The 15875-nt window shown below is 41.5% G+C and overlaps 1 protein-coding gene across 2 annotated transcripts; it reads right to left on the reverse strand.

Moving 5' to 3' along the window:
* Positions 1-38: 38 nt before the first annotated feature.
* On the reverse strand, positions 39-14213 carry CNOT11 (CCR4-NOT transcription complex, subunit 11). Of its 2 annotated transcripts, XM_012642004.1 has the most exons (7): positions 13540-14213; positions 10789-10953; positions 7357-7509; positions 5135-5337; positions 2722-2924; positions 435-531; positions 39-357 (listed from the first exon to the last, which is right to left on the reverse strand). In XM_012642004.1, the coding sequence occupies exons 1-7, from the start codon at positions 14051-14053 to the stop codon at positions 160-162; spliced, it is 1533 nt and encodes a 510-aa protein (XP_012497458.1). In that variant the 5' UTR covers positions 14054-14213; the 3' UTR covers positions 39-159. The 2 variants fall into 2 exon arrangements, with proteins under 2 accessions (XP_012497458.1, XP_012497459.1); XM_012642005.1 differs by lacking the exon at positions 7357-7509 and having other exon boundaries at positions 13540-14126.
* Between the last annotated feature and the right edge of the window lie 1662 nt (positions 14214-15875).

A 15875-nucleotide genomic window follows, 5' to 3' on the forward strand; every position in this document is an offset into this window, starting at 1 on the left:
ATTCATCTTAATGAAAAAGTCATCCAGGAAAGCAAAACTGCTTTATGTAGATAAAGTATTGTTTATATGCATTAGACCAAGCAATCCACTTTAGTTTGAACAGTTTTAAAATCTAAATCACAGCTGAACGATGAATTAATGGGTGGTTCCAATGAGGTATTACTTTGACATTTTGGTCTCAGAAGGTGTTTCCCCAGTATCCAATGTCTTCAACAACCGGAAAAGACCAGCAGCTTCTCGTATCCTACTGAACTCGATACAGAATGCCTGTACTTCTATAAACAAGTCCTGTACATTAATAATTTTGTTACGGATCAAGGACTGGAGAAAGACACACACAAGACGCACCAAGCGATTCTGAAAAAGAAAATGCAAATTTTAGTGTGCCCATTTTCCTGGCAAGAATTTATAAAACTTATAAAAATTTCTATTACCTGCATATACTTATCCTTAATTTGTTCACAAGTAGAGATGCAATTTGATATATAAAGGTGAATAAACTCAGGAGGTAGATCAACAGCCGTAGTTAGTCTGTTTCATAAAAGAAAATTTGGGCTGTTAATTTTATTTGGTAACACTGAAAATTACTGTTAACCATAAAATATAAAATTTCCTTTGGTGATCTGGTGGAAATTTATGATATGCGATCAATTCCTTAGTTTTAAATATACTTAGGCAAGTACACCTAAGAGCCACATCCACTTACTCATAAATAACACTTTTTTTATGTCTATACTTAGCATTACATGTAGCAATCATTCATTAATCAATTATTTTTTTGAGTACTCTCCTGTAGTATTCTTGGTTAAATCGTAAGTCATAGTCTATTATCTTCCAAGCTCCCATATATCCTCATCAATAAGCATTCAAGTAACGTTTACTAAAGTCCTATTACAGATAAACACTATGAAAGGGCAACGTGTCTGAGAGGAAGGTGTAAATTTAGTACATGAATGGTACGCCATGTAGTCAAATGCTAAAATGAGGGGTTTGTAAATAGGATAATCGTAATGTAGGAGACTTGGGAAAGACTTAGAAGGGCAAGTGACTTAAACTGAAACCTGAGAAGTAATCCTGGTAATTGCATAGCAATCCAATCAGCATATAGGCCTGGAATCGGGCATTAGTATGGCATATTCAGAAGCACAACAGAAAGACCTGGCTGGGATGTAACAAAGGCATGGCATAGACTAGAATCAGAGTCCTGAAGGCCAAGGTCAGTATTTTCCAAAGGATTACATGGAATGTTTTAAGGAAAGAAGAAAAAGTGGGGTGGGGGTGGGAATTCCATGTTGAATTAAGTCTGGGAAACACTAGGTCACATTAAACAGGGCTTGTTGCAAAGCCTTTGCTATGCTAACTATAAAGTATGAATTTCCAAAAGAAGATTCATACATGCTGCCTTTTCTAAACTTATCTGACCTCAAAACCTTTTTCTATAAGATACTGAGGAACTACTGCTCTAGGGAAACAGTGCCGTGGGCCACTGCGGTCACTTGAGATTTGTGTGTCAGCAACTGACTTGTTTCACACTTAAGGCGAATGCACTATGATAGGTGCTGGGGAAAAATAAAAAACAGGACCTTGTCCTAGACATTCCAAAATACTAGGGAGATTAGAATCCCGATGATGAAAAGATGCAGTTATTCTTGGATGAAGGCCCAGGTGTCCAGTATAGACAGTAACTGCTACAAGAGTACAGTGAAGGGGAGAAGTGAACACTCGGAGCTTGCTCAATCCAAACGACTTGAACAGAAGTCCTTTTTTCGGCCACTGAAAGAAGCGTAAATCTTGACTTAATAGGAAGGAGAAAGACTTGAACAAGAAGAGATGAGAAGAGGCAGAAATGAAGCAGCACAGCATGTTTTCAAAAAGCATCTAACCAGTTTTGCCAGTGACCAAAGACAAAGTTAAAAATTAATTTGGAAGTCTCAGGCTTCCTCCCTCTCCTACCCTCGAAAGGACACACTACCCTCTCGCATACATACTTGCGCTCCCTGGGCTTCCAGCCAAGCTTCATTTTACCACTTGATAAACTTAGGAGGACATAATTTTTTAGTTCAATTTCAAGTGGGTTTTTAATCTCCAACTTACAAACAGGTATTCAAAAAAACGTGCTCTAACTGCAGTTTAGGTGTCTGGCACTCAAGAGTGGATTTCCCCATATAGCAGAAGGACCACGTAATTTACCATCCAAAACAGACACCACACAAAAGGGAACTCAGGATACAAAGCCTCAATCAGGGACTATCTGAGGCAAACCACTGGCAAGGTAAGGAGACTGGAGTAAAGAAAGAGAAAAGGGGACAAGGAATCTCTATGACAGCTTTCTAGAATTCCTAGAATTCTCTCAGCTCTTAAGGCCCATACTGTTCCATACTATAGCTGTTAGTCACCAAGAAAAAATAATTAATATAATACCTGTATTTGTATAGAGGCAAAGAAGATACAACTATGTATAGGGAAATAAATTTCAGCAATTAAGTTTCATTTACATGTTCTATAAACGCTAACTATGTTTGAAATCCTACCCTCAGAGTTCTTACTAATGGATGCTAAGTTCGCAAGTAGTGAACGCCAAGGCTCAGGTTATTTCTTTAATGGGTTATCTTAGGCAATAATACCAGGAAAAAAAGCTATTACAGGTTTTTCCTCCTGTCCATTTAATCAGGATCTATATATTAAATATAACCACACATTTCATCAAATATGAAAACTTACCGATTTACAACTTCCATTGAATGTAAGGACATGTCCATATTTACCAGGACAGAGAAATATTCAGTGATCTGGCTTGATTGCATTAATTTCAGCAGCATTTCTATGGCGACTAAAGGGTTGTTTTCCACAAGGTCGGGAAGTTTGGCTGGGGTGAGGCCAATATGATAAACAAGTTTGGGGTCTTTTTCCAACTCCCCAAGGAGCTAAATACAACCAGATTTTTAAAGAGAGAGAAAGGTTCTTGAGTCAAATTAGAATTTTTTTTCATGCATACAAAAACAAGTATTTTATACAAAAAGCTACAAAGTTATTTGCATTTAAACAACTGTATAAATTTCTTCCCCATGATGTCTTTTGTTTTTGGTTTTTTGGGTGAGGGACAAGGTCTTGCTCTGTTGCTCAGGCTGGAGTGCAATGGTGTGATCATAACTCACCGCTGCCTCAAATTCCTGGGCTCAAGCAATCCTCCCACCTCAGCCTCCCAAGTAGCTAGGACTAAAGGAGCACACCACCACACATGGCTATTTTTTTTTTTTTAAGAGCTAGGATCTCACTATGTTGCCCAGGCTGGTCTCGAACTCCTGGCCTCATGTGATCCTCCCGCCTCAGCCTCCCAAGTCACTGGGATTACAGGCACAAGTCACCATGCCCAGGCACATAATTGCACTCGCTAGGCTTCCAGCCATCATCATACCATGATGTTTTGACATTGTTTAATTTACATTTGAACTTTGAAGACGCTAAAATGCAAACACATTCAAGACAAGTTATAAATATGCTTGTGATTCCTCTTCCTGGACATAAAACCAGACTGTATTGTCTAGTTGTAATAATATCAAGTCCTTTGTAGATTTTTTTCTCCTGTCATCTGTTATAACCAAAAATAATCTTAATGACCAACTAATTCTCACAAAAATTAAGGAACATCAGAAACAACAGTCCCACCCCGTCCCACCCAGGTGGAGATACATGAGAAGGGGGCAGAATGGGAAGTGGGACGGCTGACCTGCTGCAAATCATCAGCTTGCAGAATTTTACAGTTCAAGTCACACCTACACTTTGTAATTCAAATAGGCATCCTCACAGTTTTTCTGCCAAATAAGCACTTTTTCTTTTAAATTTTCTACACTCTTTTCCCTATCCACCTGTATCTTCCACAGTGGGCTGTTTCAGGATGGTCTAATAAGCAAAGTGAAGGACAAACATAGACATTAATTATTTGACTTTGAAAATAATATTTCTGGTGCCAAGATGATTTGGAGATGTCAGTATCTCCCAACAAGTTCTAACTTAGAAGTATGCAAACTGAATAAAATTCATCAGCCAGAAAGCTCCTACAAAAGCATCCTTGCCTTAGTGTGGGCAACATAGCAAGACTGTGTCTCTACAAAAAAAGCTTAAAAATAAACTGGGTGTAGTGGCATGCACCTGTAGTCCCATCTGTAGCTACTGCGGAGGCCAAGGTGGGAGGTGGTCAGGGATGTCCTTGCCTTTCCCCTGAGGGGAGCTGTCCAGTATTGCACTTGGGCAGTGGGGCATACTTTTAATCTCAAATCCACCATGAACCAGCTGGGGGATGGGGGCTAGTTTACCTTCCCTGGGCCTCATTTTCCTCCTGTATCAAATATTAACACTTCCTCTTACCCTCAGAAGTGCTACTGTCCAGCTTAAATGTAACAATGTAAGTGCCCAGCTGGCACACAGGGTGCCAAAAACTGAGAGCCATCCCACCTCTCCCAGGACAAACTGATCACAAACGAGTTGATGGGAGGTTGAGGTGGGCGGATTGTTTGAGCTCAGGAGTTTTGAGACCAGCCTGAGCGAGACCCCATCTCTACTAAAAATAGAAAGAAATTAGCTGGACAACTAAAATATATAGAAAAAATTAGGCCAGGCATGGTGGCACATGCCTGTAGTCCCAGCTACTCGGGACGCTGAGGAAGGAGGATTGCTTGAGCTCAAGAGTTCAAGACCGGCCTAAGCAAGAGCAAGACCCTGTCTCTACTAAAAATAGAAAAAAATTAGCCGGGCATGGTGGCACGCGCCTGTAGTCCCAGCTACTCGGGAGGCTGAGGCAGTAGGATCGCTTGAGCCCAGGAGTTTGAGGTTGCTGTGAGCTAGGCTGACGCTACGGCACTCTAGCCCAGGCAACAGAGTGAGACTCTGTCTCAAAAAACAAAAAAACCCCAAGAGTTGAAACATTTTTAGTCATCAGATTCTTGCGCCACCAGAGCAAATTTACCAAAAGGGGAAAGGGCAGAACAAAGCCTCAAAGATCCATAAACCTGTGCCACTTCCTACTTTTGGCTCATGTTGACAGTATTAGTTTATTTGCTCCCTTAACATTTCACAAAAAACAAAAATAAGCTCTTGCTGGATTAAAGATAAGAAAATGTTTACAATAAATACACACCTGTGTCTGCTGGGGAGAAGACAAGGGGCTTTTGAAGGCTTTGGCCATTATTCGCTTGATCTCCACGCCAGTGCTGTTCTTCACACACATGGACTTGTCCCACTGAACGCCGTGGTCAGGCTCTGTGGGATTCAGCCACGCCAGCTCATCCTCACAAACATGGAGCGGAGGTGGGGGGCGGATAAACTCTGGTCGAAAATGGCCTGTAATGAGAGCAGTAATATTTGACTGCATTTATCAGTAAGCTAACACCTTTACACATCTCACCCACATTTCATTTGATGGAGTATCCGAGGCCTCTCTTAACAAGGATAATGTGATAAAACTCTCATGCTTCAAAAGCAGAACCAGGAATGATACAGCAAGTCAGGGTTTCATTCAGAATACAAACAAGGAAATGAAAGGACACTAACAGCATGGTGCCAGAGACCAAATCCAGTAATTTCTGGAGAGAGGAGAGGAAAGCATGCCATGATCTGACAACTCTGAATTCGAGCTTGACCCCTCAATAGCAAAAGGATACAACCACTAGAGTGGTAAGTCTTTTGATGGGAAAATGAAATACTACTTGTCCTCACACATCCTGCTCTTAGTTACCACTATTTTGTGGTAACTGATTTGTACTAGTTTTATCTTCACATCTTGTAACTGAAAAGACAAATTACATGGCAACAAAATGGAAAGAGAAAAAGAGTATGGGCCGGGCGCGGTGGCTCATGCCTGTAATCCTAGCACTCCGGGAGGCCGAGGCAGGTGGATCGTTCTGAGCTCAGGAGTTCAAGACCAGCCTGAGCAAGAGCGAGACCCCGTCTCTACCAAAAATAGAAAGAAATTAATTGGACAGCTAAAAATATATGTAGAAAAAATTAGCCGGGCATGGTGGCACGTGCCTGTGGTCCCAGCTACTCGGGAGGCTGAGACAGGAGGATTGCTTGAGCCCAGGAGTTTGAGGTTGCTGTGAACTATGCTGACGCCACGGCACTCACCCCAGGCAAGAGAGTGAGACTGTCTCAAAAAAAAAAAAAAAAGAGTATGGTTGACTTTTCACATTTTCAAATGAATATGGAGACTTGCATAAACCCCTAAATTTACAAATACCATATTCACTTTCACAAAACAGTAGAAGTACAACAGGAAAATGAAGTACCTCAACTCTTAACTATTTTATAAAACAAGATTCATCCCTAAGTTATAAACCCGCTGAAATAAATGCTGGCTAGGACTTCTGCTGAACCAATTTCACACTTACTTTGGTTTCCACGTAGGGCAGAAGACGGCTTATTCCATCACGGATCCTAGCCACTGCTGAATTTGAGAGTCTGTTCTCTAGTTTACTGAAAACATCTATTTTCTGGCCAAGAATCATCACTTTATCTTAAACATCTCTACTGTCTCTTCACTTACATCACCAAGACTAGCATCTGAATCTTTCTTCAGACCACTTACAAAAAACAAAGTTTTTAAACTTTATGAAAAGTACTACTTATGTGATAAAGAGAAAGTTCCTGTGACATGGGGATGTCTGGTGTTTGGCTAGATTCACTTATTACGACAAGTGCTTTGCTTTTTACATAACTTCTGGGTGGCCTATACCATCCAAAGTTGAGCCTAAGCAGATACTAAACAGAAACCATTATATGCCATAGACCTTTAGTCACACTTGTGACTAGCTAAAACCAAATATTTAACCATTTATGCCAAAGATCTACTGTAAATCAAACGGTATAAAAAGTCACTGTGTAAGTTTCAACCTCATGGTGACACTATAATCTGGAAAACATGTTCTTATATCTAAGCACAAAGCATGCCTTCATCATTCAAACCACACAGAAACCTATAAAATCAAAAGATGCAGCTATATTATTTCAAATTCAATAGGTCTTGTCTTTGAATTAAACTAAATTAGGAGCTGTAAGATAAAACTTTAAAGTGGAGATAATGACAGTGATAAGATTACTAAAGAGGTATAAAGCAAAAAGGTAATAAGCTACATTTCAGTAAAATCAGAAATTATATCTTCAGGTATACTTATGATAGATACATAGTAAACAACTTGGTGTGTAATTTTCTTAAATGTTCTGGACACTTATACTAGTAAGTTTCACATTAAATTCAAGTTCCAGTAGCAAGGAAAATAACAAGATGTCTCAAAAAAACTGGTAAGTCCAGAGGATGCTGACAGAATAAAACCAAGAGTATAAAACTAATTTCTATATACCTACTTTCAATAGGTGGTTTTGGTCCACTGACTAAAGCTTCTGTGATCTGAGAGGCAACTGAGCTGTCAAAACCAGAATTAGAAGAATCTGGGTCTGGGTCACTGAGAATACTAGGGAAGCTAGCTTTACTTTGAGTTGGCAATTCAGACTGGCGTTCTGAAAAAGATCAAAATAGGAGACATTTTAAAATTAAGGACACCATGAGGAAAGTGGAAAGACAAGCTACTAATTAGGGAAGGCTATATGCAACACATAAAAACAAAGAGCCAGCTTCAGAGTGTGTGTATACAGTAAGTCCTCACTTAACATCAATAAGTTCTTGGAAACTGCAACTTTAAGTGGCACAAATGTATAATAAAACCAATTTTTTTCTTATCAATGTTATAATAAAACAATGTTGAATGAAAGGACTTATTCAAGGACCTGCTATACATCATTTTGCTTAAAGTCATGGTTTCCAAGAACCTATCAGCAATGTTAAGTGAGGACTTACTGTATATTTTTAAATTCCAACAAATCAATTAAATAAAAAATACAAAGAACACAACAGGAAAAAAATGGACTAATGACTTTAACAGGAATTTTACCAAAAAAAGGCTTGAATGGCCAATAATCACCTGAAAAAAAAATGTTTAAGCCCATTAGGAACCAGGGAAAATTTAGTTAAAACCCAAGATACTATAACACTCCCAGCAGAATGGCAAAAATCAAAACACCTGACATTATCGAATGCAGAAGAAGATGTAAGGTAACTCACACACTGCTACTGGGAATGAAAATGGCACAACTTTGGAAAACAATTTGACATTACCTTGTAAAGTTTTACATGTGTATATATTTCCATCCAGAAGAAACTTTCCCATGTGCCCCAAAAGAATGTACAAGAATGCTCATAGCAATAGTATGTCCAACAATACTAGAATGGGGCTGGGCACAGTGGCTCACACCTGTAATCCTAGCACTTTGGGAGGCCAAGGCGGGAGGATTGCTTGAGCTCAGGAGTTCAAGACAGCCTGAGCAAGAGTGAAACCCTGTCTCTACTAAAAATAGAAAAACTTAGCCAGGCATGGTGGTGTGTGCCTGTAGTCCCAGCTACTCGGGAGGCTGAGGCAGGAGGATCCCTTGAGCCCAGGAGTTTGAGGTTGCTGTGAGCTAGGCTGACACCACGGCACCTTAGCCCAGGCAACAGAGCGAGATTGTGTCTCAAAAAAAAAAAAAAAACAGTAGAATGGATAAAGAATTTGGTATTCCACTATATGAATATACCACAACAGCAATGAAAGGCACTCACTGCGGTGACATGCCATCAACATGGATTCATCTCTCAAATAATGTCCAACGGAAGGAAAGTACAAAAGAATAAATGTAGCATGACTCTCTCTATATATAGAAAGTCCAAGGACATGCAAAATAAAACTACAGGCATGCACAGGAGGGAAGACTATAAAGCACACTGAGAATGTTTATCACAAAAGTCAGGTTAGTGACAGGGTGGCAGCAATTGGGAGAAACACACAGGGAGCCCCTGGGCCCTGAATATACTCTATTTCTTAACCCGGATGGCAACTGCACCAGGTTCACTTAATTATAATTCCTTAAAATGTAAATGTATCATCGTTTATGTTCCCTATTTCAGATTTTGTCATTTTAAAGCACAGAGGGCTAAATTCCTGATTAAAGAGTTACAAAAATTAATAAAAGATCATCAACCCAATGGAAAAATGGCCAGAGACATCAGACACAGACAAGATGTTCAACCTCATTTAATAAGAAAAATGCTTACTAAAATTATCCTGTGATACCATCTTTTCATCTCAGATTGCTAAAGTACAAAAAGTTAACATACTATGGACCAAGATGTAGGAAAAAATTTTAAGTTGGAAAATTATGTGGTAAACTAGTTAGTAGTTGGTGTTTGTCAGGAATAAATAATAAATAAAAACAAAGCCTCTGAAATGAACACCGTCATCGTTAACAGGGTAAAACTCCACCCCTTGTAGTCACTTAGATTTAACATGTCTGTTTGTTTTTTCAAAGTTATGAAAACACAAACTACATCATCCATAAACACACCTTGTTCCAGGGACCCCACTGTCAGACACTTGAATTTCAGGCCCCCACAAAAAAGACCTGTGTGGCCAGCCCCAGAGCAGAAAGGAATACGTGCTTTTTTTTTTTACACTTGTGAAAATGGATGGATTAGGACATCTCCAATCTGGGTAGAGGACAACAAGCTATTCTGCCAAACTTCTCAGTTCTTACTCTAGGCATGGATTCCTTTCTGCACTTTATATATTCCTTTCTATATTCCTTTCTGCACTTCACAACTTTCTTGCAGGCTGATTCTGTCATCAAAAGTAGAAAGGGAAGTTACATTGGATTCTCACTTTATCAAATACCAGTCTTAACTCATCAGAATATACATCACATCTGTATCCAGTTTTCAAATTATCTTTGGTTAAGCAAATAATTTTATTTCTATTATTAGGTTATTATATCTGGCACTAGTGGCTAATAGGTACTTTTATGTACCTTCAACCTAATGAATCACTCTCGAGTGACAAGGCCCATGCAGGCAAGCAAAAAGTGCCTCCTCCTACCCTTCAGATCTCAGAGAACCTCTGACCATCAGTTCAAGAAGGTCCTCCTAGTATTTTCTGTCACAATAGGCTGTCTGCTTCAAAAGTACTCATTCATTTGCTTTTATGTGTAACACAGAATGTGCCAAAACAATCTTGAGAAAGAAAAACAAAGTTGGAAGTCTCATTTACTGATTTCGAAACTCAGTACAAAGCTACAGTAATCAAAACAGTGTGGTACTGGCATAAACACAGACATGTAAATCAATGGAAAGCCCCGAGAGAAACCCTCACATGTATGGGCAACTGACTTTCAACAAGGATGCTAAGAGAAGACTGTTTCGGCTATGCAGGGTCCTTTGAGATTCTCACGGATTTTTTTATTTCTGCAAAAAACACTGTTGGTATTTTGACAGGAATGGCATTGAATCTGTAGATTGTTTTGGATAGTACTGACACTTTAATAAACATTAAGTCACCCAAACAGAACTTTAAAAAAAAAAACTAAATTTTATCCAGCATTCTTCTAAAAGTGGAAAAGCAATCCAAGTGAAAACTCAAAATGAATTTATATACCATATTAGCATCCAAAAATGAAGATTTCCATTAAGGATCCAATACTGAAACTTTTTTTTTTTTTTTTACAAGCTAGTCATGTGAAGCAGTGGGAGTGGAGAAGAAACAAAAGAATGTGTAACTAGCTGTGATCAATTAATTATTGAAACTGCTTTTTTTTTTATGGAGGGTACTAACCTCTTATCACAGTCACAAAGACCCACATTTTAAGTAGAGAACCTCAACAAAAGAGGCCTATTATGATCACACAAGAATCCCCAAACCATTGAGTACTCCTTACCAGCCAAAGCTAATTGAAGCCCGCTGATGTCCACAGACTGGCCCATGCTTCCAACTTCCATCAACGCAATCTGGCGAGGCGTCTTCTTGAAGAGTTCCCTTGGGGGTGCCAGCATCAGCTGGGAAAGAAAAAACTTTTCTGGTGGAGTTATAGGAGGTAAAAATCCTGTAAACAAAAATGTATAACAATTTCTCCAATGGTTACTTTTAAAACTTAACTTGAAGCTGGTAAAAATCATCATTTCCTACTTGCCACTTCAACCCACATATATATTGAAGGACTAAATTATAATTAAGTTTCGATTAACCAAATATACACATTTATGAACTATGTTGCTCAGGATGGTCTCAAACTCCCAGCCTCAAGCAATTCTCCCACGTCAGCCTCCCCAAAGTGCTAGGATTACAGTCCTGAGCCACCACGCCCAGCAAGAACTTCATTTTCTAAAGTGCCTCAACTACTGCAAAGTCCAAGGCCAGCAAAAACAAATAGTAAAAACTACAGCACTCAGAAATGCTTTTCTTTCTCCTCTGGAATCACTGTGTAGAAGTTGAATAAATGGAAGAAAGCGGTCAGCAGCAGTGCAAATACACTTCATGTACCTAATTCAATACACAATGCAGCTACAAAATTCCCAAATGCTGAATGCTCTTCCCTTATGTCCCACATGCAAATGCTCAGCAAGCCTCATCTCCAACCACAGCAGTCATCAGGCTGCATTCCCTCAGCTCCATCCCCACTCTTCTCCTCTCTCTTGCCTGGACTACAGGACACACTTTCTGATGTCCCCAGCTCCCAGCTTGGACCCCTGCCTACCCACCTCCCACATTCCACACTCTCTCTTACCATTTAGTTATATTTCTAGAGTACAAGTTGATCACATCACTTAACTCGTTTACAAAAGAATTAAACCCAAACTTCTACATCACTACAAGACCCTTCATAATCTGGTCCCAATTCATCTCCCCAACCTCATCTCAAACTCCCTTCCCATCCAGTTGCACAAAATCCCTCAACTTTTATACCCAGTTCTTCAAAAATACCTGGCAGAGTCACACCCTTGCCTCCCACCCCTATCCCTAACCAATATCCAGCAAAAATACCACGCCCTCTACAAATCTCTCCAGCTCCACAGGCCGTTCCTTCCTCTGTGCTACCCAGCATTTTGTATGCAACATCTAGCACAGTCCTTGCCAAGCTGTGTTATGTATGACTATGTTTATTTCTCCCCAACCAGACTGCAAGCTTTTTGAGTGCAGGGAAGCCATCTTTCTTACTTCCAGATACATTGTCAACCCCGACTCTGCTCAGAATCATCTGAAAAGCTTTTTAAAAATATATCCATTAAAGGTTCACCCTAAACGTACAATATCAGGGCTTGGCACTGCTGTTTTCTGTGTATTTACCAACCATCCCTACCTACATTAATAATGGTAATGACACTAGGTAACACTTATAGGTACTTTTATTCTTTGTAATGATTGTATTAGCTCAGAATTATTATTATCTGCATTTTACAGATAAAAAAACTGAGGCACAGAAAGGTTAAACAACCCACCAACCCACCATGGATTCCTTCCCCGGCATCTGCCTAGGGCCCCTCCCCCAGCAACTTTGTGTTTACCATGCAGTCTGCGGACTAGCTGCAGGTTTAGACTCGCTGTTTTTGAGAATGACATTATATAAGTCCGGGTTCCTTTGCCTAACCTGCCCTTCAGAATTCACAGGGGTCCTATGACCCAAATCCCACACTGTCTCAATCATCTAATTTGAGCACCCTAGGGTGTTGGGTTTTGACCATACATTTATGTGTTACATTCACTTTCTGGGCTGTCACAAACTTCTTGAAAGCAAGGTTAAGTACCTGTACCCTAAGGTCATCTCAGTCCAACACAAAAGTTGCCCTTCTTACACAAGGGCATCAACTGCAGGAAACCAATTTGAGCAAGCTTGAGATCCAGATGGGTTGACAGGCAGGAACACTAACTAGCTTAAAATGTAGAAGCCCTCCTGTGCCATGAAAAGACCCCTCAAAATCTACTGCCTTAACCTTGACTCACTGCATAGCAGGCCCTACCTACAGAGCAATCTGCCCTTTCTCCCACTGGCTAAGGACTGTAAGATCAAGTTGTTTCCTATGTCTAACTACCTGCTTTTCCCACTACATTAGTTCCTAAGTCCTCGAAGTCCACTTATCATCACCCCCTCTGTGTCTTACTTAGCATAATGTCCAGTAGTCATGCGTCTTCTAACCCAGAGAGTTTGAGACTACCTTCTATCCTCTACCCCCATCACATTACCCAGGGACACCCGAGACCAAGGAGGATGGCTGCAAAATCCTTAAATAGTGTTTAATGTGTATTTCCTCCCAGACAACTTATTTGGGATCTTAATACTGACTTCTATGTACTCCTCTGAGACGTAAAACCGAAGGCAGATCCAGTGTATTAGTTGTAACTTCCCCAGATGGGCTTTAGAAAAATGAACCGTATTTGACACACTAAAAGTGTCAAGCGCTTCACTGAACTGTATTATTTGGCGACCTGTACAGAGAAATAATTTTCGGTGCCATGAACTTGTAATTAAATTACCATCTCTCCATACTTTAGAGTAGCGGGGAGAGTGGGGTGGAGGAAAAAGGGGATGATTATTTCAGAAGGAGTTAATTTCCCTTGTGAGTTCCCAAAAGCGCAAGTGGAAAACCGCCGAATCTAACCAAATCCACACCGCGCACCCAGCTTCGGAAGGTACCTGAGAGCGGTGGCCGGTCAGGTTCCTGGCCGCCGCGGGCGGGAGGCGCAGGGTTGAGCAGGTGCGCGAAGCTGGCGGCGAAGGGGTTGGCGGCGAGCGGCTCGGTGCGGTACATCTCCCAGAGCAGGTAGAGCGCGGTGAGGCGCTGCGCCGCGCTGGGCAGCAGGTCTGGCTGCTGCAGCAGCATGACCAGCACCGAGCCCAGGCGGAAGTGGTCGGCCTTGCTGAAGTAGTGGTGGAAGGCGGTGGACAGGCCCTCGAAGGTGCTGCCGCCACCCGCCTCCTCCGAGATGATGCTCAGCAGGCTCGAGAGCTCCTTCGGGGTCAGGCTCATCCTGCCCGCGGGGCACCCCGGGCCTCCGCTCCCCGGCCCGGGACCGCCTGCTCCGCCTCTGCCGCCGCCGGAGCCCCCCGGGCCGCTCCTAGACGCCGACCCTGCCGCTTCCCGGGCCCCCCTTTGCTCTGCGGCGGTGAAAAGCCGGCCAGACGCCGCGCTCACCCCGCCGCCGGGCATCAACCTCGCTCGCCTGCACTGCTTCCCGGCCGGAGTGGCCCTAGCGCCGGCCCGCTTCGTCCCCGCGGCCGTAAAGCGCGCTGTTACACGACAGCGTCGCAAACAAAACACGTCGGGGAAGCCAGACCGTTGCGGAGGAGAGGGACAGCGCCAAGCGAAAGCGAGGCTGCTGGAGCGAAGCCAGGGAGAAAATCCTCAGAGGCGACGTGGGCGGGGTGAAGCGGCCGGAAGTGGGGGCGGGGTCGGGCCGGCAGGCTTTGGGACTTGCACTGCCTAGGTCCTCGGCCCGCCAGCCAGGCGCCACGGCCAGCGAAAGCGGACCCCTTAGCAGTCTCCAGGGCAGTGTCTGGCACCAGACGGTCCCAGTAAATGTTGGCTACATTGTTGTTTGGAAAAATGGATCTTAGATGCTAAATAGTTTCCCTAATGTAACATCCATGACTGTTCATGGTGAAAATACTGTAAATGCAAATAAGTGAAGATGCCACGCGTTTCTCATAATCAATGTTAATTTCTGATTTTACACTCCTTATAGCAAAAGTGGAATCGTATTGTTTATGAGCTTTTGTGCATGGTTATTTTCTTTTAAGATTTCTAGAAAAGGTTACCAATAAATACTCGTTTACAAAGTTGTTTGCGGTGCCACTTTTAGCCTGCAGCTAGGGGGCTTATTCTGGGCCCAGGTAGAGCGTTAGAAACTCATGGGGAACCTTTACAAATAACTAGCACCTGGCCCCACCCCCGAGGTTCTGATTCAGGTAATAAAAAAGGAAACACCTCCCCAGGTGACTCTGACATGCAGTCCGGGCTGAGAACTACCGAGTGGCATTACCCACACTTGCCCGACCCCTCCCTAGACCCACAGAAACCTACAGGAATTTCACCAGCGACTCCCACCGCGCAAGTTTGGGAAATCCGGTCTGCGCTTAACATTGACAGCCGCTAAGTGCAAAGTCAATTATAAAAGTACACATACGGTATAATTCCAGTTACACAAAATGTCCAGAATAGGCAAATCTATAGAGTTGTTACCTATGGCCGAGGGTGGGGTTAGGGGAGGAGGATTTGAGACAGAATGAGGAAGGACTCATGTTTACAGGGTTTCTTTCGGGGGTAATAAAAATGTTCTAAAATTGAAAAAACAAAGAATTATCTAGTTAAGCGTTACCTTAATTCTTAAGAATTTAAGGAAGAGAAATTGCTGGGTCAACCGGCATGACGTCTGCTGTATTTTAAAGGCTTCTTCAATTTACTGCTAGATTGCCCTCTGGAAAGATCCTGCCAGTTAACATTCCTAACGACAGTAAATATAATTTGGTAACTTGGGAAACTAATTCAAATTAGCTTGAAAGTGCTTTCATTAATTTTTTTTATTATAAAACACTTTATTTTGTTTGAGCCATTTTACATTGTGGAGTCTTACAGCAGTTACCCTACAATACTAATACTGTTCAATAATACTGTACTAATTATTATTAAAACTATTAATGTAATAATACTGATATTGTTTAGTTTTTTCAACATGTTTCAAAATATTTTAACATTACATGTTAGCCAAAAAAAAAAAAAAACTAAATACTTTTCGTTCTGTAGAAACATTTTCAAAATTAACATGATATCCAGAGTTTCCTCCATGTTCCCCAAAACCAACTCTCAGGCCTTTTGTTCCTTTCCTAGGGCTGCTTTGACAAATAACCACAAACTGAGTGGTTTAACACAACACAAACTGATTATCTGGCAAATTCTGGAGGCTAAATGTATGAAATCAAAGTGTCAACACAGCCTTCTTCCTCTGAATGCTCTAGGAAAGAATCTTTCCTTG

Source organism: Propithecus coquereli, unplaced genomic scaffold (genome assembly GCF_000956105.1).
Source record: "Propithecus coquereli isolate 6110/MARCELLA unplaced genomic scaffold, Pcoq_1.0 Scaffold171, whole genome shotgun sequence".
In the NCBI taxonomy this organism is placed as follows: domain Eukaryota; kingdom Metazoa; phylum Chordata; class Mammalia; order Primates; family Indriidae; genus Propithecus; species Propithecus coquereli.

Coding starts and splice junctions, on each gene's coding strand:
- CNOT11 (XM_012642004.1), bottom strand. CDS start 14,053: ATGCCCGGCGGCGGGGTGAGCGCGGCGTCTGGCCGGCTTTTCACCGCC. Junction 532..2,721: donor TCAATGGAAGTTGTAAATCG/GTAAGTTTTCAT, acceptor TTTATGAAACAG/ACTAACTACGGCTGTTGATC. Junction 358..434: donor TTAAGGATAAGTATATGCAG/GTAATAGAAATT, acceptor TTTCTTTTTCAG/AATCGCTTGGTGCGTCTTGT.